This window comes from Nyctereutes procyonoides, unplaced genomic scaffold, assembly GCF_905146905.1.
Source record: "Nyctereutes procyonoides isolate TBG_1078 unplaced genomic scaffold, NYPRO_anot_genome, whole genome shotgun sequence".
NCBI classification, from domain to species: domain Eukaryota; kingdom Metazoa; phylum Chordata; class Mammalia; order Carnivora; family Canidae; genus Nyctereutes; species Nyctereutes procyonoides.
Window position 1 is genome coordinate 12770147 of NW_026575122.1, and position 21346 is coordinate 12791492.

At 45.9% G+C, this 21346-nt stretch overlaps 1 protein-coding gene across 3 annotated transcripts in view; it reads right to left on the reverse strand.

Annotated features, from left to right (window-relative positions):
• Positions 1 to 624: 624 nt before the first annotated feature.
• TMEM131L (transmembrane 131 like) overlaps positions 625 to 21346 on the reverse strand; it is a 161885-nt gene continuing 141163 nt past the window's right edge. For 2 of the 3 annotated variants that reach the window (XM_055336240.1, XM_055336243.1), the window contains 9 exons: positions 14608 to 14732; positions 11486 to 11652; positions 10247 to 10435; positions 7358 to 7436; positions 6558 to 6640; positions 5379 to 5499; positions 4077 to 4168; positions 1699 to 1838; positions 625 to 949 (listed from right to left, as the gene is read on the reverse strand). In XM_055336240.1, the coding sequence (XP_055192215.1) occupies positions 674 to 949; positions 1699 to 1838; positions 4077 to 4168; positions 5379 to 5499; positions 6558 to 6640; positions 7358 to 7436; positions 10247 to 10435; positions 11486 to 11652; positions 14608 to 14732 (1272 nt within the window). In that variant the 3' untranslated portion in view covers positions 625 to 673. The remainder of the gene's footprint in view (positions 950 to 1698; positions 1839 to 4076; positions 4169 to 5378; positions 5500 to 6557; positions 6641 to 7357; positions 7437 to 10246; positions 10436 to 11485; positions 11653 to 14607; positions 14733 to 21346) is intronic. The other variant, XM_055336242.1, reaches the window with a different exon arrangement.

A 21346-nucleotide genomic window follows, 5' to 3' on the forward strand; every position in this document is an offset into this window, starting at 1 on the left:
CGCTGCCCTTGTTGCCCTCACACTGGCACGATGGGGGCAGGAACACTCCGGCTCTCCCGAACCAGCAGAAGAGCTCTAGGCTCTCTGCTTCACCCAGCAGCCGTGGCCACCAGGACGGGAAAGAGCCACCCTCCACCCTGAGCAGGCTCCATCCGGGCAAGTGGGCAAGCTGCTCAGCAGGGTTCCCGGCCAGCAGCTCTCAACACTGGCTGAGCCGCACCGTCAACGCAGAGCTTGAAGCAAAATCCTGCCTGCCTGAGCCAAGGGGCAGTTCAATCAGAATTTCTGGCAATGTCGCCAGAAAAAGGTCATTTCCAAAGTTCCTGGGGGGTGGGAGGAGGAAGGGAGTCTGATGCCCAAGGAGGAGAACCAGAGCAGCCACTTCTTTCTCAACTCTTACCTTCTTAGAAATTCCCCTTGTTCCAATTTAAAGCATTTAGCGAGGCTGATACACAAGTTATGAAGTTATGACATAGGGACGCTTAAGCTTCTACCAATGATTTGTAGTGGGTTAAAAAATAAAATAGAGCACCCAGATTTCATTAAAAAAAATTTATTTTCATATAAAAGTGCCAAAATATCCACCAATGTCATACTCTATCTCAACAACCAGTACGCTAGTAATGAAAACACAAACCTCTTTATTCACATTATTTAAAAATCAAATTCCTTTTCACACATTCCCACAGTAGCTCGAGTCTCTGGATAGTGGGAAGCTTGCATTCCTATTTGCCGTGGTAGTCCATATGTCCAGGTTCATATAGGCACGAAATGGGTTAAACCCTGGGTAGTATTCCTTGCACATGACAGCCTGGTTTTCCATGTGAGTTGAATGTTCCGTGGCGGGATTAATGGGGCAGCAATTTTCATATACATCACTTTGTGGGGCCCAGATGGAACCAAAAAGTCCAGACATTGGAGACAAGCTTCGGGTGCTTGTGAGGTAGGGCTGAAGTGTACATGAGGAAGGAGAAAAAAAAGAAAATTTTTTTTAAAAACAGAAGCCTTCAAAAACAAAACAAAAACAAACCAAACCAGAAACCTTCTTGGAAAGGCAACATCAAGGTTGACTGCACACCAGTGGACACCACAGTGATGCCAATTCAAGTCACCTGGAAGTCAGTAAACTATTCTCAACCCTCTGGGTTGCCTCAATGCCACTTTTCTCAAACAGAGGGTTGTGAAATCCTCACCTAGCTGGATCAACTCATTTTCAACCCAAGGAAGGACCCCTAGGCCAAACGCCCTCGATCTGTAAGAAGTGTCTTGAGTGGATGTGAGAGGGATAAAGCACAGGGCTTTCAGGCTCGGAAAGGTGCTGACAGGCAGGAAGCCCTCAGGACCCAGTCACTGACCACTGACCGACCTTCCTGGGACTCGTGTTCATCTCTGAGCACAGATGAAAAGATCAGCAGGGCCACATAAACACGGAAGGCTTCCTGGTCCAGATTCGCTCTTATCTACACACCATCGCTCCTCAGTGTCATCTGGGGCGTCTCTCATTCAGGGTGACTAGCCTGCCAATGTCCACAAGCCCCCATCTGTCTGACTATGGGTTAGGTTCCCCCAGAGGGTGGTTAGCCTGGCTTCTGAGACCTCAAGGAAACAGGCCTTGGCCGATCTGAACCCAACGCTCAAGTTAAGTGAGACCAGGAAACAAGCACCAGAAAGAACTCGGAGCTGCCCGAGGTCACTGACCGGAGAATTGAGGAGACCGGCATGTCCCCAGGCAGTAGGCATGTTGGGTGGGGGGCTCCAGGTAGATGGAGAGGTGTGATCCAAAAAGTCTGTCTGAATTTCGGCAGGACAAGGGAAGCCATTGGGGTAATTCATGTTTTCTACAAAGAAGGGAAAACAACAACATAGGTAAACGTTTTTACGGCGGGCGAGACCTGAATTCTCACTCACAGGCCCAAAGCTTTCAAGGCTTAAACTATACCGACGAGTTAAAGACAGGTGTACACGCTCACCCCGTGGGGACCAGGCACTGTTGTTCTCAAGGTTAAAACTATTTATCAGACACACTACCTGGGAAGCCCTCAGTGACGAAGGTCTTCCTCTGGCCTTGACTTTTCTGTATTTGACAATTTGATGGGAAGCTTTCCAATAAGCACTACTATAGATTCCAATTGTGTCCAGATTCTTAGCAGTCCTCAACGTTTGCCTTTATTACCCGTCACGCCCACCTCAGCTTCCTGCACACATTCCACGTGGACTGACAAAAGCAATAAGAAACCAGCACTTCTTAGCTAAGTAGGAAGGTACAGTTGTCCCCTGCCTTGTCCACGGGAGATATGTCCCAAGACCCCCAGGGGATGCCTGAAGCCACGGCTACTAGTGACCCTACGTACGTTAGGTTTCCTCCCTATGCATACACACCTGTGCTCAAGTTTCATGTATAAATCAAGCTGAAGTTTAATTTGTAAGTTAGAAATGAAGTTTAATTTATGAACTTATGATTAGTTATAAAGAACTCATAAAATGGAGAAATCATAACATACTGTAATAGAAGTTATGCGAACCCGCCCTCTCTTTATTTCCCTCTCAAAATATCTTGTGATCCTGTGAGGTAATAAACGGCCTCGGTGAGGGGATGAGCGGAGATGAGCTGAGGTGAAGGGGCGACACTGTGACATAGTGAGAGGCCACTATCTGACAATAGTTGTGGGGGGGTGTCATCGGCCTCTAAAGAGCACCCCGGCTGGACATCGGGGTGCCCTGTAATAGACACAGCCTCGCGAGGCCCGGAGAAAGTCACCACAGCACCCCCCTGTGGCTGGCGCGGAGCAAGGCGTGGCCCAAGTCCCCTTAAGTACATCTGCTTAGACCCCTGGCGTCTGCCCCCAAAAGGGAGCCCACTGCGAAAAATCAGGATCAGGATCAGACTGGAATGGGTAAGAACACTCTGCGGCCTGTCAGACCTCGCAGCTCCTACCGCCGTCCTTACCACTGCCTGCGCCCAGGTGTCCGTCCGCTATTTCCCCTCCCAGCTCTGCTGGGACCGTCCTTCCGTGACACGGCCCCAGGCAGCAGGCAGGTCCTGGTAGGGGCAAGCTTCACAGGGGACTTGGCTGCCCTAAGGAGCACAGCAAACACCTAACGCCTCGGCCTCCCAGGATAATCTAGGATCTTAGGGCCACAGACATCCAAACGCCCCAGGTCTACCACGTGTGAAGGACTACGTAGGTGAGCGTTATGTGCAGAAGGCCCCAGTCAGCCAGGTGGAGAGGGCTTTTTGAGGCCATGTACAATTATCCGCGGCAGAGATATCCACGCACAACGGGAACCACTCTCACAGGTTCTTGTTGTTAACGGTGCAATCTTTTTTTAAAAAAGATTTCAATTTAATTAACATTTATTATTAGCTTCAGAGGTGGAATTTAGTGATTCATCAGTTGCTCATTCCATCACCTGCCCTCCTTCATGCCCATCACTCAGTCATCCCCCACCCACCTCCCCTCCAGCAACCCTCAGTCTATGGTTAAGAGTCTCTTATGGTTTGTCTCCCTGATTTTTGTCTTATTTTTCCTTCCCTTCCTCTGTGTTCATCTGTTTTGTTGGCACATCCTTAACACATCCTTAACAAACAAACAAAGGACAACAAAAAACCAAGCCCATGTATACAGAGAACAGACAGGTGGTTTTCAGAGGCAGGGGTCAGGGTGGAGGGGAATGGGGTGTATGCAAATTGGGTGAAGCTGCTTGAGAGCTATAAGCTCCCTGTGATAAGATGAATCAAGCCTGGAGACAGCATGTGCGGTCCTGGGGGGCAGAGTTAACAGCATCATGTTGTGTTCTTGTTTTGTACCTTGCTAAGAGATCTTAAAAGGTTCCCTCAAAAGAGAGAACACCTGTAACAATGTACGGGGATGGCTGGTAACTAGACTTATTGGAGCCATCACGTCCTGTCCCGTGTTATGCCCTGCACCTGAAACTAATGTTCTGTGTCAATTATATCCAAGTCGTCTTTTACAAGGTACGTTCTTCTGCAGTTCATGCCTCAGGTCCACAGACATCCTGCTTTGACTTTCATGAGAGTAAGAGAATGGCACTGGGATTGCTCGAATAGCTTTTACCTTCCGGAAAGGCATTATAATCGTTCAGTTCCAATGGACAGTACACACTGGGGAACTGGCCTTCACAGGTCGCACTCCAATCAATAAAACTGCTACAAAAAAACAAGAGGTCTGGTTTCAGAAACAGGAGGTCAAAACATCAAGTACAGAAAGAGGAAAACGATGTTATTGCCCAGCATCCTAATCACTGTGAATCCCCCCCCCAACTCCACCCCCGTTTTGGAAAAGAAAAGATGTACTTTCTCAAGTCTCGGGATCAAAGACCTCCAAGGGAATGCTCTCCACCAAGACACGGCCTTGTCCTGCAAGGCCGACCTTCACAACCTGGCCAGCGAGAGTCTAATCCGAGACAGAGTCCAGGGCGGGGGTTAGGAGCACTCCAGAAGAGTCTGGGGGTCTGAGCCAACCCCCGGAGGCGGTGGCGCTGCTCTGACACCTGCCCTCTCAGCTGGAGCAAGGCCAGCATTCATCTCAGGGGAACCACAAGTGTTGAGACTGATTCGTAACAGATACACTGATCACAATTATAAACTGAATTCTCGTTATACAGGGAAGAAAGTAAACAGCACCGTAATACACTGAACCAAACTAGAGAACCTCATATGGATTCTGTGATTAAACGGAGATGCCAACATCTTCTCATGTTTCCATTCCTGAATGACAGTAACATCCAGGAGCAAATTCAAGAAACTGCTATAGTGTAACTGTTTTTTTTAATACTCAAACTATCTGATCTTTCTTAACATTGTATTTTTTTTTAAGATTTTATTTATGTATTCATGAGAGACACACAGAGGCAGAGACACAGGCAGAGAGAGAAGCAGGCTCCCTGAGGGGAGCGGGATCCAAGACTGGATCACGACCTGAGCAAAAGGCAGATGCTCAACCACCACCCAGGAGTCACCCAGGTGCCCCCTTTCTTAATATTTTAAATGTGCTCGTGATGACTGCCACAGGAAAATGGAAATCTCTGCTCTGGTAGGTGGTGGGAACTATGAGTGACTGTCTTTCCAAACGGGCCTCTATTAACAGATCATCTTTTCAACTCAAGGAGGAAAGTAATGCTGGGGTCCCAGCTATGTTACTCTTATTTCCTTTCATGTTTCTCCTACCCATGCTTTGTTAGTTTCTAAGACCTCACAATGCAACTCCAAAAGGCAACTGGAAACATCCAGCTAAGGTGCACTGGGGAAGGTATGCTGGCCTCCAGTTTTGGAAGGCCTGCCTCACAGACTGAACTCAAATTCCCCACTGCAAGCTCTTAGGCTGAATAAGGCAGTGATCAGAGAAGAGACTCCGTACCTATTATGCACGGGGGCCGGGCCCTGCATCACGCCAGGCATGCTGTTCTCCACAGCGCAGTTGAAGTTGCTCGTCACACACACGGGCTGCGTGGGCCAGAGGTCTCCAGGTGGGTAAAGACCTAAGGACAAGAACAAGGCTTTTCAGTCTACCCTTTGCCCCCCTCAGCCCTCCCTTCCTGCAGGACCAGCTCAACTTCCCTTGTCTCTTTCTAGAAAACACTCCTGGAAAGTCACCCACACATGCTGACTGCTTCTGCCTTCCGCAACTCCTTTTGGGATATACTTTCAGGATATAAAGCAGAAAGGCGGGGTCTAAGGAGAATGCCATTGTTCCACTGACAGCTCAACAAGAGCAAATCCAAAACATATCCAAAGAACAGCACAGAAGTCTGTGCTTTCAAAGTTGGCCCCCAAGTACAGAGCAGTTTTCAAATCTAGCATAATTCATATAAGCAAAAGCAGTACTCATATTAGAGCTCAGTGATGCCATGGGGAGTGAACATCAGGCTTATCTTGCCACAATCCCTGACCCTCACTAGCCATGTGGGGAGCAAACACTAGAAGAAAACAGGACAAGAACACAAGACAAGGGCAATAAGGGGTAACAAAGAGAACTGGAGAAGAAATATGAGGGAGGCTGGAATTAACCTCCTACAGGGAAACGCCGGGTGGCAGCGGGGTTTGGATTTCCTTCCCACCCACCCCATTTCCACGCCCTTGGGCCACCATCCTCCCCACCTGGTCTCAGGCCTGGTCACCGAGGCTGCCAGGCCAGGTTAAGGGGCTTCTAAGATGTGGGAGGTACGAAGGATGGGGAGAGGGCAGGGGAAGTGGGCTAAGGCCTTGGAACCTCACCCATGGCATGCTCTCCAAACAGGGCTCGCTGCTGCCTCCTCTACTTTTCTGTCACCGCAGGAGGAAAAGGTGGACTAAACACAGCGGCAGCCCCCTGCACACCTGTGCTTTGGCTACAAGGAGGGGGTAGCCTGAGTCAGAGGCCCCTGATGACACTGGTGCAGAGGGCAGGTGCCTTCTGAATGCACGGAAGCACAGTGATGTGGCTCGGACGAGAGGGCCCTGGCCCAGGACCCAGCCCCACCCAACCTGCTCGTCTTTGTAAGCTCCCTGGCCTGTGATGTGTAAGAACCCCTGCCTGGACCAAGAGTCTGCACCTCACCTTTATCTTCCTCAACACCCGCAGGCCCGGCAGGAAGGCTGGGACAGGGAGGTTCTGCATATTGTGGGAGATTATTCATGTTCCTGTGGAGAAAGGGAGAAAATGAAGATCTGACACCTTCTGTACAAGGACACACCAAGTTTGTTCAATCACGTCTGAGTTTTACATGAGTCCCCCCCCCAAGACACCTAAATACTAGAGACACAAAGGCACACAGCCAGAAAGGGGTTGGCTAAGGCATATCAAATTTCTAAGACCCAGCAAAGCCTTTTTTTCTCCCTTCCTTCCTTCCTTCCTTCCTTCCTTCCTTCCTTCCTTCCTTCCTTCCTTCCTTCCTTCTTCCTTCTTTCTTTCTTTCTTTCTTTCTTTCTTTCTTTCTTTCTTTTTCTTTTTTAATAAACAAGTTTAACTGAGGCAAACTGCAGGCTCCTACTGCATGGAGCCCAATGGAGCTGATGCAGGGCTCAATCCCAGGACCCCAGGACCATGACCTGAGTCGAAGGCAGATAGATGCTTACCCGACTGAGCCCCCCCAGCTGCCCCAGAAATGGGGTGTGTTCTAATGTGGCTATACCACAGGCACCGATGGGGACCCCAGAGACGTGCCCACCTGAAACATGTTTACTGGGAAGGATCCTACTTTCTAAATTATTAGCAAAATTGGATTTTCTTTTCTCTCATCTTTAATAAGTCTTCCTACTTCCACCTGCAGAATCAAGTGCAAAGTGCAAATCACCTGCAGCACAGCGACAGAAAAAGCAGTACCTTAAACACTGCCAAAGTTAGGAAGTTAAACTTACGTGGGATTGCAGATGTTATGAGAAAGATTCAAGGAGATGGGAGCTTCTGAAGGAAAGTCATTTTGTGAAACACTGTCTCCTACATAAAAGCAAAAAAAGTATCACAAGGTTTTAGAGTGTAATTCAACTGTACCGTGTATTAAAGTACAGACTGCTAATATCACTAAGGCCCAATTAGCAATTCAGTTCTCACTTGTAACTGATTTTCACATTCAGTAATTTTATTCTTAAAAAAAATCTCTATTATATTTATCTTTTCATCAAAAACTTACTAAAACCCAACATTTAAATTTATGAATTTTGGATTAACAGTGTTTTAATTACAGGGGGAGAAAAGCTGAAACCCTTAATATTATGTAACTTTCTCACAGGGATTTTTCTGATAAAAGAAATCTTGCTATATAAATAGACCCCCGCAGTTTATAAAAGTAACATTGTAGGAAATCTGTGAATATAAACATTAGAGAAGAAAAACAGGAGGTACCTACAATTACACTGCCATTCAACGTTAGGTATGTTTCCTTATAATCTCTTTTATGTGTATGCATATGTGTAAAAGTCATAGGTACTTTGCCTTTATGGTCTGTTACACCATTAATTATACTGGGGACTTTTTCCTGGAAGTCCATGACCCTCCAACGACTTATAAACTACATACACGCCACTGTCTAGCAGCACCATCAACCATTTTTATCATCTTGCTCCTGTCGGCAAAAGCTACACTTCTATTTTTTTTTTTTGTTACTAAGTACTGATTTTTCAAAATCTTGAATTAACATTGTCAGGCAAACTTTGTCTTCAGCGGTGGATGGAGGCTGCGAAAACCAAGCCTCCTCGGGCCAAATGCATCCCCGCTGTCAAAGCACAGGGGACTGCCTGCCTTCATGTGCGCTTGTGTGTGTCTCTATGCAGGCGACAGTGTCCCCCAGAGGGAGCAGGACGGCTGTGTTTGTCGGAACTTGAAAAGATCTTATCTTCTTAGGCCCGAAGCTCAGTACACAGTAATAAACAGTGCATATCAGTGATATTAAAATTTTATAGCGGTCATTAAGAAAACAGTGTCTCAAAGGCTCCTTGGCAGGGGGCTGATAATGAAACAGTCTGAAGACACACGGTGCTTTGTGTAGGTTTTTATGGTTACTAGTGCTCTGGTCTCTCAGACAGGGCCTTTTTTATAGGTCTCACAGCTGACAGGAGACAGAGAAGAGGACAGCTGGAGGCCGCTGAAGGGGTCTGGCCTGAAGCAGCCTGTCTCAGGGAGGAGACGGGGTTCAAGCCCTAGCCCCTGGTGAACAAACTGGGTTGTGGAACAAGCTGCCAACCTCTCTGAGCCCGGGGCCTCACCCCTCAGACGGGCCCAGGGACACTGGCCCTTTCTCTCAAGGCTGTGTGGGAGTGGATGGGAGTGTGACCGGTGAACAAAGGCCTCACATGTGTGAGCACCTCAATCTCACCACAGTTTCCTTACACGAAGACTGAGTTTACTACGTTAACAATAACAGTGAAAAGGAATGAACTCCATCTTTACATAGGCATGGAGCTTAAAAAACCACCTAGTGAAAGCAGCAGGATGCAGAATGATATACTGAAGTATGATTTCCTTTACGTAAGTTAGAAACAAACATTCTACACTTTGTTGATGGACATATGAATGTAAAATAAAACATGGACTAAAAGAATGCACGCCAAGTTCACAATAGTGGTCAGTGATTCTCTTTAGGTGGCAAAAGTAGGACGGACTCTAAGGCATTATTAAAAACAAAACAAACAAAAAAACGAGAGAGTAAATATAACAAAAGTAAGTTAATTATTCGACCTTTCCCAAATCTTCAAATTTCTCAAAAACAAGAGAGGGCCACAGTGTTCATTAGTAGTAATATTCACAAGAGCCAGAATGTGGAAACAACCCAAGTGGTCACCAACAGATGAATGGATAATCAAAATGCGGGGTGTGTGTGTGTGTGTGTGTGTGCGCACGCAACGGAATTTTTTTTTTTAATTTTTTTAAATTTATTTATGATAGTCACACAGGGAGAGAGAAAGAGAGGCAGAGACAGGCAGAGGGAGAAGCAGGCTCCATGCATCGGGAACCCGACGTGGGATTTGATCCCAGGTCTCCAGGATCGCGCCCTGGGCCAAAGGCAGGCGCCAAACCGCTGCGCCACCCAGGGATCCCTGTGCAACGGAATATTATTTGGCCTTAAAAAGATGAAAAAGGTGAACCTTGAAGAAGTTACGCTAAGCAAAATAAGCCAGACACAAAATGACAGTTCACGTGACTCCACTTGGATGCTAGTGTAGTAAAAGTGATCAAGATGGGAAGTAGAGGAGAGGCTTCCAGGGGCTGGGGGAGTGGAGAATGGATAGCTGTTGTTTAAAGGTATGGAGCCTGTTTGGGCTGATGAGAAGATTTGGGGAATGGGTGATGGTGATGGTTACACAAGAGTAGTGTTCTTAAGGCCACTGAATGGTATACACTTAAAAATGGTAAATCCAAAAAAAAAAAAAAAAAAGGTAAATCCTGTTATATATATTTTACCATAATAAAAATGTGCAAGTAATAAAATAAATGTGGAAGTCTTTAAACTGCTTCAAAGACAGACATTACAATGATGATGATGATGATGATGATGATGATGATGACAGGGTAGGGTGGGGAGGGAAGAAAAAGGAAGGAAAAAAAAAAATCAAGAGAGTGAATGAAACCCAAAGCTAAGTAAACACTCCCGTCGGCAGTCCCGCGTGTGCTCCAGGCGCTGGACGCACATCCAGGCCTTGTACTGGGCATGATGGTGGCGGTGGCAGTGGTGGTGGTGGCCGTGGTGGGGTAGGAGGCAGGCTGGGAGGGAGGGCCACTCTCCAGGGCCGGGGTGTCCCCCCAGGACTCACCAGCTGGCAGGAAGTGCTGAGGGCCCACCACAGGCTTCTTGTCCCCGTCGGAGCTGCTGCTGCTGCTGCTCCAGCTGCCCCAGCTGCCCCGGCTGGCCCGCACGCTGCCCGACGAGCTGCCGCAGTCTGAGCTGGAATCGGAGCAAGACTTCTCCACGCACTTCTTCCCAGGCTTCTGGCAGTAACCCTCTGCAGGGACAGAGAGACAAGTTGCATTTCATCTGAACGATTTTCAACCTGATGCTACGTCTCATCAAAGGGAGAGGTGAAATTATGAAGAAGGCTTGGTTCAGCTTCAGGGTCGGCTACCTCTGCTCATCCAGGGAGAAGAAAGAAGTGAACTGAAACCAACGATGGGACTTGAAGAAACAGGAGATGAGCTATGTCTACTCTGCCTACGGGATGGACGCTGACACTCGTCCGAGGCTCAGTCCATCAAGACCACTGATTACTGCGATCTGCCAATGGTTCTGGAAATAAACACTCCTGGGAAGAAAACAGGCTACTCCAACAGCTGGAAATTTATAGGTAATGTCCTCCCCTCTTTTATTAAGATATCCTCTAGGAGCTTCAAAGTATTATTTATGTGTGAATGGAAAAAATCTCCAATATGACCAAAAAGCAACATGTGCATTAAGGGAACGCATGTGAGGGTGGAGAGAGAAGCTCATTAACTCTGTTAGTTTGTGCACACGGATGCCGACGAGTGTCTGCGAACACGGATGTTGGCCGGTGGGAGGATTACAACTCCCACACCCCATCCCCCTCATGTACAGCCAACTTCAATGGCCCATGAGCCTCCCGCTATCCTCTGCCCCACCTGGACCTAGCTTTGGGTGCCCTCCACCCCCCACTCCCTGAGACACTACCCAGCAGCTGGGACAACCGCCTGGCTCTGCAGGAACTCCCTGGCTCAGGTGTAGGAGGAGAACACTTTTCTCACCTGGCTATCCCCCAGAGTAAGCAACCCCTGTTCCTTCAGCACTCCACGTGGGGAGAGCTGAGAATGGCCAGGTTCTAAGGGGAGGGATGAGCGAGCAACACCAGAAGCCTGCCCAGGTTCAAAAGAATCTCAGGTTTCCAGTCTCATCCTGATAGCTTTCCACTCGGACTTTAGGAAGCGAAGTTGCCTGTCAAGTGATAATCTCATTACGACCCCATTTCTTTACCCTGGATAGTTCCTGGAGGAACCAAAGACTCCAAGAGAAGCACGAGTCATAGCCCAATGTGGTTACATACCTGCCTCTCCCTGTGCAGCAGGTAAGCTGCCTCCTATGCCGCCATCTGTTTTACAAATTTCTCCAGGACTTTCTTGTACACACCAGTTTCTTACATCGATGCCACTGTTCAACTCAGACCTTTCAAATTCATTGCACACAAGTTTTAATTCACTCTGTTCAGAAGGCCTAGAAGAACCAGACACACACACACAAAATCACATCCGGACGTTATCATCCATCCATCCATTCTTGCTTTCCATGAGACTTATTAAAGGTGAAAACATGAACCTGAGACAACTTGAGACCTCTGTTCTTGGGGTTTTGGGGGAGAAGACACCAAGAGAGGGATGTCAAAAAGACAAAGATTTTGCTGTTTTAGAACTACAGTCAATTTGGAGCTCATTTAACCTACTTCCTAGTTCACAGTGATAGGAATAAAACTCCACATGGGTAAATGAGTCCCTCTATCATCTCCTAAGTGGCAAATTCAGAACCAGAACCCAAGATTCTTGGCTCATCTTCCTTGGATTTAGCATGATATAGGATTCTCAATAGATGAACCTACTCCTTGGTGTCTGGGGAAGGTACTGAATGTTACTTTATAGCTTTTCTCATCCATTCATTCAGCAAACATTTGCTGAGTGACTACAATGTGCCATGTATTTAAAGTTCTTTTCCCAAGGAGTTCACAGCCCAATGATAACATCTACTAGACTCCTTGGGGAAAGCATGGTAATGGTTTTGTAAGTGGCAAAACAGAAATGGCGAAACAGAACGCCACAGGAGTCCGTAGATGGCTAGTCACATGGTCCAGTTTCAGTACTTCATACAGGTTTGTAGGATGCCCGTTAAGATGACAAAATATGTGACCTGTAGCACATGATTCCACTGGTTTCTGACTACTCAAGGTAAAGAGTACAACAGAAGGAAGAGCCAAGGAAACAATCTGACAACCACCTACTTCTTAAGCATCATGTGATCAAAACATTCTGAATAGCTACAAGCTAAAGTTCTATTTTAACAACTTTTTTAGCATGTCAGAAATCTGCTTGTAGAAATATACCATGACACTTTTAATTGGTGAAATTCTACCCAAATTTTCTATCTTCCTGTATGTTCATATTAGGAAAAAACAATACTTTAGAGTAATCTAAGTCAATTTTTTTAAAAAATACATGTAAAAGGAATATGAGGTGTAACTTTCCTTTCTACAAGATGCCACAATGCAGTTTTTAAATAATTTAGCCTAAATAAAAAGAATTACCAACAATTAGTATTTGGTATTAGCAAACAAACCACAAGTCTGTTCTTTTTTCATGTTTGTATTTTGCGGTTTGCTCAGTGTGAGAACTAGGGACCTTGGAACTGCCTGAGCCTTCTCCAGCGGAGTACATGTGACAATGCCGAGGAGCTGCTACTACGCTGAATCACCGGCTCTGAGCTCCAGATTGCAAGCCCTCAGGGACCTAGGGACACACACCGTAAGTTGCACCGTGTGTGCTTCCCATCCTGAGGCCCTGGCCTCAATGTAGGCTGAGCCCCCTTCCAACAACAAGCAGAACCGCAGCAAGGTGGAGCCCCTTCCACACAAAGATTTGGAGCCACTAGAGAACAATCTGGCAGAAACACATATAAATACCTAGCTGAGCTCACAAGAAAGAAATCCCCAGATGCCAGGACTCAAAAGAAGGAAAAGCCAGAGTGGGTGAAGATGCAGGGATTACTCATCAGGAGTAAACAGGCTTTAAAGCCCAGGGGGTAGGGTTTAATTATACCCCACCCTCTCCCGCTCAAAGACAGTCACAAACAGGAGTCAGGGAGCCGGAACTGGTTCCTAAGTACAACTGGGGTCCTTGACGGAGGCACTGTTAGTGCGAGGGACACCTGAAAAGCACCATCCATGGACTTAGGGAGGGAAAGGCAGGAGAAAGCATCTCTACTGGAGGCTCTCAGCTTGGGCACACGTTGGGTGTTTAGAAGTCTAACCCAAGCAATCAAAATTCAGAGACTAGTGCTTGCTCGGCAGCACATATACATAATTCAGAGACTAGGTCACCATGTGGATCTGGAGTCAGAATGCATGCACTACTGGGGCACGGGGGTAGCTCAGTCCAGCAAGAGGCTGCCTTCATGACCTCAGGGTCCTGGGATTGAGACTGCTAGGGAGGGTGGAGGGGTTGCTTCTCCCTCTCCCGCGGCCCCTCCCCTCTCTCATGCTCTCTCTCTCTCAAATAGATAAAATCTTTAAAAAAAAAAATGTACACACTACTGACCTGTTGAAAAAACATGGGATTTCCACAAAAACACTATCCAGTGCCTTCATTTTACTGATAACAAAATGAAAGCTCAGAGAGATTAAAGTGACCTCAGGAAGCAAGGTTTCCAAAGGAGAATACCAGTTCTGGGCCTGCCACTTAAATTCTGGGGCTTTCAGCAAGACGCACAGTGTCTAGACACCTCACTTTCCAGACATGTAAGAACCTAGCTTCTGCAGGACTGAACCTCGGTTCCGTGAATGATGACTATTCTCTTTCACTATAGGACCCTACGTGGGGGAGGGGAAAGCTGGGGGGCCTGCCAGCACCCAGCTGTTCTGTCACCTGCCCACAAATGCTTCTGCACTTCACAGAAAAGAAGGGCCTGGCACAGGGGATGTTTTATGCTTTTTCTTTAAAACTTGCCATAGCTTTGAGCACCTTTTATATTTATTTTTTTAATATTTTATTTATTTATTCATTAGAGACACACACACACAGAGAGAGAGAGAGAGGCAGAGACACAGGCAGAGGGAGAAGCAGGCTCCATTCAGGGAGCCCGACATGGGACTCGATCCCGGGTCCCCAGGATCACACTCCGGGCTGCAGGCAGTGCTAAACCGCTGCGCCACTGGGGCTGCCCTTTGAGCACCTTTTAAAGTAAGAACACACACACACACAAAAATCTATTCACTTTAAGGTATTTTAACAAAATAAATGAAAACATAACCAGAATATATATCAATTTTAATAACATGCTTTTATGTCAATATTCTATTCTTTGTATCCAACATAACAAAAATAAGATTTAAAGATAATAGCTAAGTATAAAATTAGAGGGTAAAAACCAGATGAACATTTTAAAGGGGTTGTAAAAATTACACACCTCAAGACCTGAGCAGCACCCCGTTTCTTGTTTTTTCTACATGTTCGATTTTTATTCCAACTTAAATTTTGTAAATTTCCTTCCTTTTTCTCCTGAAGCTTCTTCTTCTTATAAGGATCTTCTTGCTAAAGAGAAAAGAGAAATCTGAAATGAAGCTTTAAAGTGACTAAATATACATTTAAAAGACTTTTTTCCCCCCAGCTTTTGAAGATCAACTCCATATGAATTCAGAATGCTCCAACACTGGTGAAAATGGAGACATGCATTTCTCAATCTCCTGTTTTCATTTCCCTTTTGCTCTACCTCCCTCAATCTCTGCAAAAAGAAGAAACAATTGTTGCCTATAAAATTCCAAAGGGGCTAAAAAGGAAAAACATCTGTTAGCAATTTAGGGTCAGCTTGCTGTTAACTTCAGCAGCAATAAATTCTCCAACATTCACCTGTTAATTTGGTATGTGCAATTCGCATGAATTACTACTGAAGAAAAATCATGTAAAAACTCAATGTAGGAATAATTTGTGTATTTACGTTTTTATTTGTTTACAGAAAACCTTTAGGACAGCCAGTCTCCACTGAGTGTGCCACATAGTTTAAGCTTTTGTAAATAAGAATATGCTTGATGTTTTAAATGTGGTTTCGAAAAACTTAATTTAGCACGAAATACATATCTATAAATTATATATATGTATGTGTATAAATACACACATATATAAATATATACATATACATATGTAATCATTTTTTAATTTGGGTCTTTTACTTTTGTACATTAGGCTAAATCTGTTAATCTGCCCAAGGGGAGGGGATTCCCCTGCCTGTTAACATTCTGCAGTAGCTCTGGCCTTCAAAGTCCCTTACACTCTTTTTCTTCCTTCTAACACTCTGCCTCTTTAAAGCAGAGGCACTATCTGCATGCATGTGGGAGGTGGTATAGAGCTCACAAATGGAGACCCTAGGGCTTGAAAAATGCATCCTTCAGAGACTTCACAGAGGCAAATCCCCTAGCTCAGAGTCCTCTTCCTGTTGACCTTTAGGATTCACAATTCATAAAGAATGAAGACTGGCTCATTTTACCTTCTTTTTTTGAGAAGGCTGGTCCAGAAATCAGAGAAGGAAATCATGAGTTTCTAACATACACTTGACTGACACACAGGACTTAGAAGAAGAAAGATAAAAGGTTTTAAATGCCTACATGTTACACATCTGGGGTACTGAAAGCCTCATGTATCTATTAAAGCCGCAGGCTTACTATAATAAACTAATACTAGAAATGAAATGAAATCATAACTATATATGTGGTGGGATAATGGGATTTTTGTGTTTTTTTCTTGATAACCTTTAGTTTCTCCCCCAATAAATATGTATTAACTTTTTTTCTGATTCTGAAGGCATTTTAAAAACACAAGTTGAACACACAAAGCCCTACCTCACAGGATCTTAATGCTAACTGCTTATGTTTGATGCTAAACAAACACATTAGCAACATAAGATCAGATATTATCCAAAGTTAAACATTAGCTACATACCGTATTCATTCATGTACTGTTCCCTGCTTATTTCTAGCTTCGGAGGAGAAAAGAATTCCCCTCTCCTTGGGCCAAGAAAGGTTTCTCAACACAGCTAGTCTTTCTGCCCCTCCAGAGTCACAAACAAAGAAGGGATCTGTCTCTAAGTTGGGTCAGAGACAGAGTGAACTGGTCAGTAGTCACACTGACACTTGGCTGTCTCCCTCCACTCAATCTGGTCAGAGCTTCATCTTGTGCAAACAAGAGGGACTATAGAGACAGAGACGTGGGAGTGGGCGGTGGGAGGCACAGTCACTATCTCTAAGTATTGGCTAGTGATGGCCAGGAGAGTGCTTTGCACGCGGGACTCAGGTGAGTGAAATGAGCAAGAAGCAGCATCCATGAGCAAACAAAGTGGGGTGGGGGGTCAGGGACTGAAAGAGGGTGTAGACAAAAGAGGGAAGACACAGAGGACATACTGAGGAATGAAAAACTAATGAATGGCCTGCCTGTGTGTGTGTGTGTGTGTGTGTGTGTGTGTGTGTGTGTGTGAGAAGGGGGAGGGAGGAAAGAACAGCCGTGAAGAGGAAGGGCCCCAGTCCAGCTTGGGGAGAACAGGCCAGCACAGGATGCAGCAGATGGTGGGGGGCAGGGGAGGAAACCAGACACTCAAAGCAACAGACTTGTCAAGAAGTGAGAGGGGGAATAAAAGGACAATCTGGCTCTTGGCTTTCTGGCGGAGAGGGTGTCACACACAGAGGGAGGCAGTGCCAACCAGGGAAAGAGTCCATGTAGAGTTGCAAGTGAGATCACAGCTCTTGAGGCCAAATGGCCTGATTTGAATCTCACTCCACGCTTTTTACTGGCTGTGTGATCCTCAGCAAGTTACTTAGCTTCTCTCTGCCTCAATTTCCTGCGTCATCCTCAACAGGCTGTTGTGAGGAGGTCATCTGTCAGTGACCCGACACAGAGCAAGCACTTTATAGAAGACATGCCTATTATCACATTATTGAATTACTTGAACTAGAGAAGTTCCCTGACATTCCTGACAGAAGGGAAAATTTCACTGATTACAGGGTAGGCAAATAAAACGATTTCTAAACTTTTATAAAAGCAAAGAAATCAAAGAAGAGAAATCACAGACTGACTCCACAAAACGTTTTATAAGCTGCTGTACAAAAGTAACAGCAAATAAAAAATAAGGGCAGACTAAGAAAAAAAAAAAACCAAACACGTTGTTTGATAGGTAGAATCAATACCGTGCCATATGTTCTCAAGGAAAATAAGAACACGTGCAACAGAAAAGTGGGCAAAGCATGTGAAATGCAAATTCACAGAAGAAATATAAGAGGCTAAAAACCATGAAGACTCCATCCAAAATATTTAATAAAGTATGTTTTCAGGAAAGGCAAATTACAGACCAGTATGTACCTCATCTTTCGTTGCTGGTTTTAAAAAACACGAGTGTGTTTACATTGCCTGCTTCTGCCTGTAGACACCAGGAGAGAGCTGGGAGGAGAGCACAGGGAGGCAGAGTGCCATTAACAGCATCTGTCTCTGAGCCCCACAAGTGGTGCTGGGGGAGTCATTCACTTCCAAATTTACTTAAAAAAAAAAGAAGGAAGGAAGGATGGATGGATGGATTTCAAGGGTAGGATTTTAGATAGATGATTTATTTATTTTTGAAGATTTTATTTACACATTTGTGAGAAACACAAAGAGAGGCAGAGACATAGGCAGAGAGAGAAGCAGGCTCCCTGCTGGGAGCCCAATTGGGGGGGGGGGGGACGGACACGACACGGGGACTCATCCCAATCCCAATCCCCAAACTCCAGGATCACACCCTGAGCGGAACTCCAGGATCATGCCCTAAGCGGAAGGCAGCCCCTCAACCACTGAGCCACCCAAGCATCCCGGATGGATGATTTTTTTTTTACCTGTTTTTCAGAATTTTACCCAAAAAGGAAATGAAGGGAAGTACTCACTTTTCCCTAGGAAAAAACACAAATTGAAATGAAAAACAAAACAGTTCCCTATCATGCTAAGACTTTGCAAGAAACATGGTGCTGGCATGAGCTGCAGAAGCCAGTGTTGTCCTATAGCATCCATGTCAACGTGAATCAGGACCACTTTTCTGGAAAGTAACCACTTTCTGGGCACACATAATGATACTCTATAATTCTACTTCCAGAAATCTCTAACAAAGATATACCAGGTATACAGGGAAGACTTGAGAACAATGTAGTTCATCATAGTCCTATTTATGAAACCAAAAAGCTGTAAATAACTTTAATGGCCAACCGCAAGGGAACAGTTTAGGATTAGGGCATAGCTAAATGATGGAATGTTATATAACCGCTGAAAACAAAGTTCCCCTTGTTCTGAACATGAGAAAATTTGGAATTACGACATTATTAACAATGCTACATATACATAATGATGGTCCTGAGTTTTTTTTTAAAAGTTGCATAAAAAAGAAATAGAATACAGAAATATGTACAAAGTAGTTCATTTTGTATAGACTTTTCTCTCCCTTTTTATAATAATCATGAATTCCTTTTCTAAGGGGAAAAAAGTCTGCTAAAAAAAAACACAGCAAGGCTAGGGTTAAAATTTAGTTTGCAGCTCTCAAATCTGGGCTTCAACCTTCTTTGCCAATAAATCGAGAGGAATGTTCCCCATGTACTATAGACAGATTTATACAATTTTCTAAGCTGCAAAGTTAGGCCCTAAGAATGTATAAGAAAAACAAACACTGAGTACTGCCCTTGGGGATGTGTTTATTGAGAACGATTTCTCCAAACGAACAATGAAACGGAAAGTACACTCACAGGGTTTTAAAGAAGAGCTTTGCAAAACTGGGAGTGAGTCACGGAGACAGCAAAAAAAAAAAAAAAGTTAATAGACCATGGTCCCCCTCAGATTCTCCAGCTCCCTGCGGCCTTCCTGTGGAGCTGGCTGCCATCCTCAGACGCACATGTCTCTCTTACACAGGCTCCCAGACCAGAAGAGGAAGGAGCAGCTTACATGACCCCTGGCACTGTTGCACAAGCGACATCTGAGCTCCAGGGACGGAGAGAAAAAAGGCAAGGCCCGTGCCCTCCAAGATGGAATGGTGAAGATACGCAGAGAAAACAACAGGAATAAATTATGAAAACTGCCATAAAATAAGCAAGGGGCCGAGCGCAGAGGGCTGGGGCTGGCACGGGGGCTGGCACGCAGTCTGCAATCCAGAAATGGCACCTATATGTAGCAGATGGGTGCCAGCAGCAGCAGCCCCACGCAGCACAGCTCCTGGGAGCCACCTCCTCCTGTGGCCCTCAGACGGCGGGACTTGGCAGCAGTTCCAGCCGCCCCGCCCGCATGCCGGCTGCGCAGCCACTGAGTCATCCCATCTCAGCGTTGGTTTCGGTCTCGCTGCAGGGCAACATGAAGTCCTGAAGCCCTTGGCAAGAGGCTGCCAGGGCTCAATTTTTCATTTCACCCATTCCCTCCTGCCTCAAATCCAATGACTTCATCTCTGCTTCTGAAAGCACAGCCCGTGGCCCAGCTTAGTCTTCTGGCCTCGAGTTCTGTGCGTCTGCTATACCGCACGCTCGGGCCACCTGCAGCTGCACCGCCACCACAGGCTCGCCTGCAAGCCCGGCTCTTCTGGGTGCACACACACCTCCGAGAATTCAGCGTTGCCCTCCAGCTCCAACAGGTACAGCTCCCAAATCTCGAGCTCCAGGCCCAAGTCATCACATGAGCCCCAGTTCGGCCCTTCCCACTGCCAGATGTGGTCATGCGCCGTCCTGTCCTTTGTACCAACCACTCGTCGGCACTTGGTGAGCGCGCTCCTCTAAGCCCTTCCCGTGCTGGCTCAGCCAGCCTCAGCCCCAGCACGGAGGCCCACTGTTACTACCCCATTTGTCAGATGGGGAAACTGCCATTTAACTAACTTGCCTGATGCTATAGAGCAAATAAATGACGACCGGGATTCAAACCCAAGAAGTCTGGCTGCACACTCCATGCTCTTAATATGCAACACTGCAGGGGCACCTGGGTGGCTCGGTGGTGGAGCATCTGCCTATGATCCCGGGGTCCTGGGATTGAGTCCCGCTTGGGGCTCCCCACAGGGAGCCTGCTTCTCCCTCTGCCTATGGCTCTGCCTCTGTCATGAAAAAATAAAATCTTTTAAAAAAACATGCCTTTGATAAACATAAAAATGAACTCACTGCGTACATCAGAATTCCCCATCTTCTCATTGCGACCTTGGAGCTATTTTTTTTTTTTTTTTTTTTTTACAAATGGTTATATAAGAAAAGATAGCTCCTCTCCTTTATGCAATTAGGTATAGGGAAATTCTGGTAGTTTTTCCTCTAAACTCTTACCTCCTCACCCTGTCCTTCCCCCTTGCTCCTGCCCAAACGCAGCCTCGTGTCACACCTCCCAGGAGAGTGAGAGCCTCCTTGTTAGAAGAGAGCTGGTGTCCATTTGTGCCCTCTCCAGCCCAGCCTTCAAAACATTCACACTGACCCTCCAAAAATGCATTATTCACATCTTCATTCAAGCATTTACTAACCTACACTTTATAATCTCTGTAACAGACTTTCTGCCCATCTTTGTCAACCTGAACTGAAAAATATTCAATAATGACCTCCAAGAAAATCACAGTCTACAGGCTGTTTCCCACTTGTGATTTACACTCTGCTCACCCCCCAGCTCAGAAACCTTCCCTAGCTCCCCATCATTTGCAGCAGAGTCCCCTCAAACTGGCCATCCTCAAGCCAAACAAATCCTCCAAAAAGACCTTCTGTTTGGACAGATATGCTTTTGAAAACCTGATTGTGAAGTTCCTTAGTGGGCAACCAACCACGCTCTACAGCCAACATCACTTCTCACTGCTGTGCTCAACCTCGTTCCTGTTTGTGCTTCTAGCTGAGATCTAGGGGAGAAAGTCTTAACTTTGAATTGGTGTGCCAGGCCTTCACCACCTGGAGGAACTCTAGCTCCTCCCTCCCATTACTTCCCATTCCTGACTGGGCCTCTTTCCAGAGATGATTTCCTCCGGCTCCCCATTATGCTGTGGGACTCAGTGGTTCCTATGCCTGCTGCAGGCTACACTGACTTCTCACTCTCTGAAATCCCTTCCACTGTATACTGATTAGGGCACTTGGCTACTTAGAAATATCCTGTCCTTTTAAAAGACTGCAAATTTCCAGTATGAGATGTCTAGTATATATATATTTTGC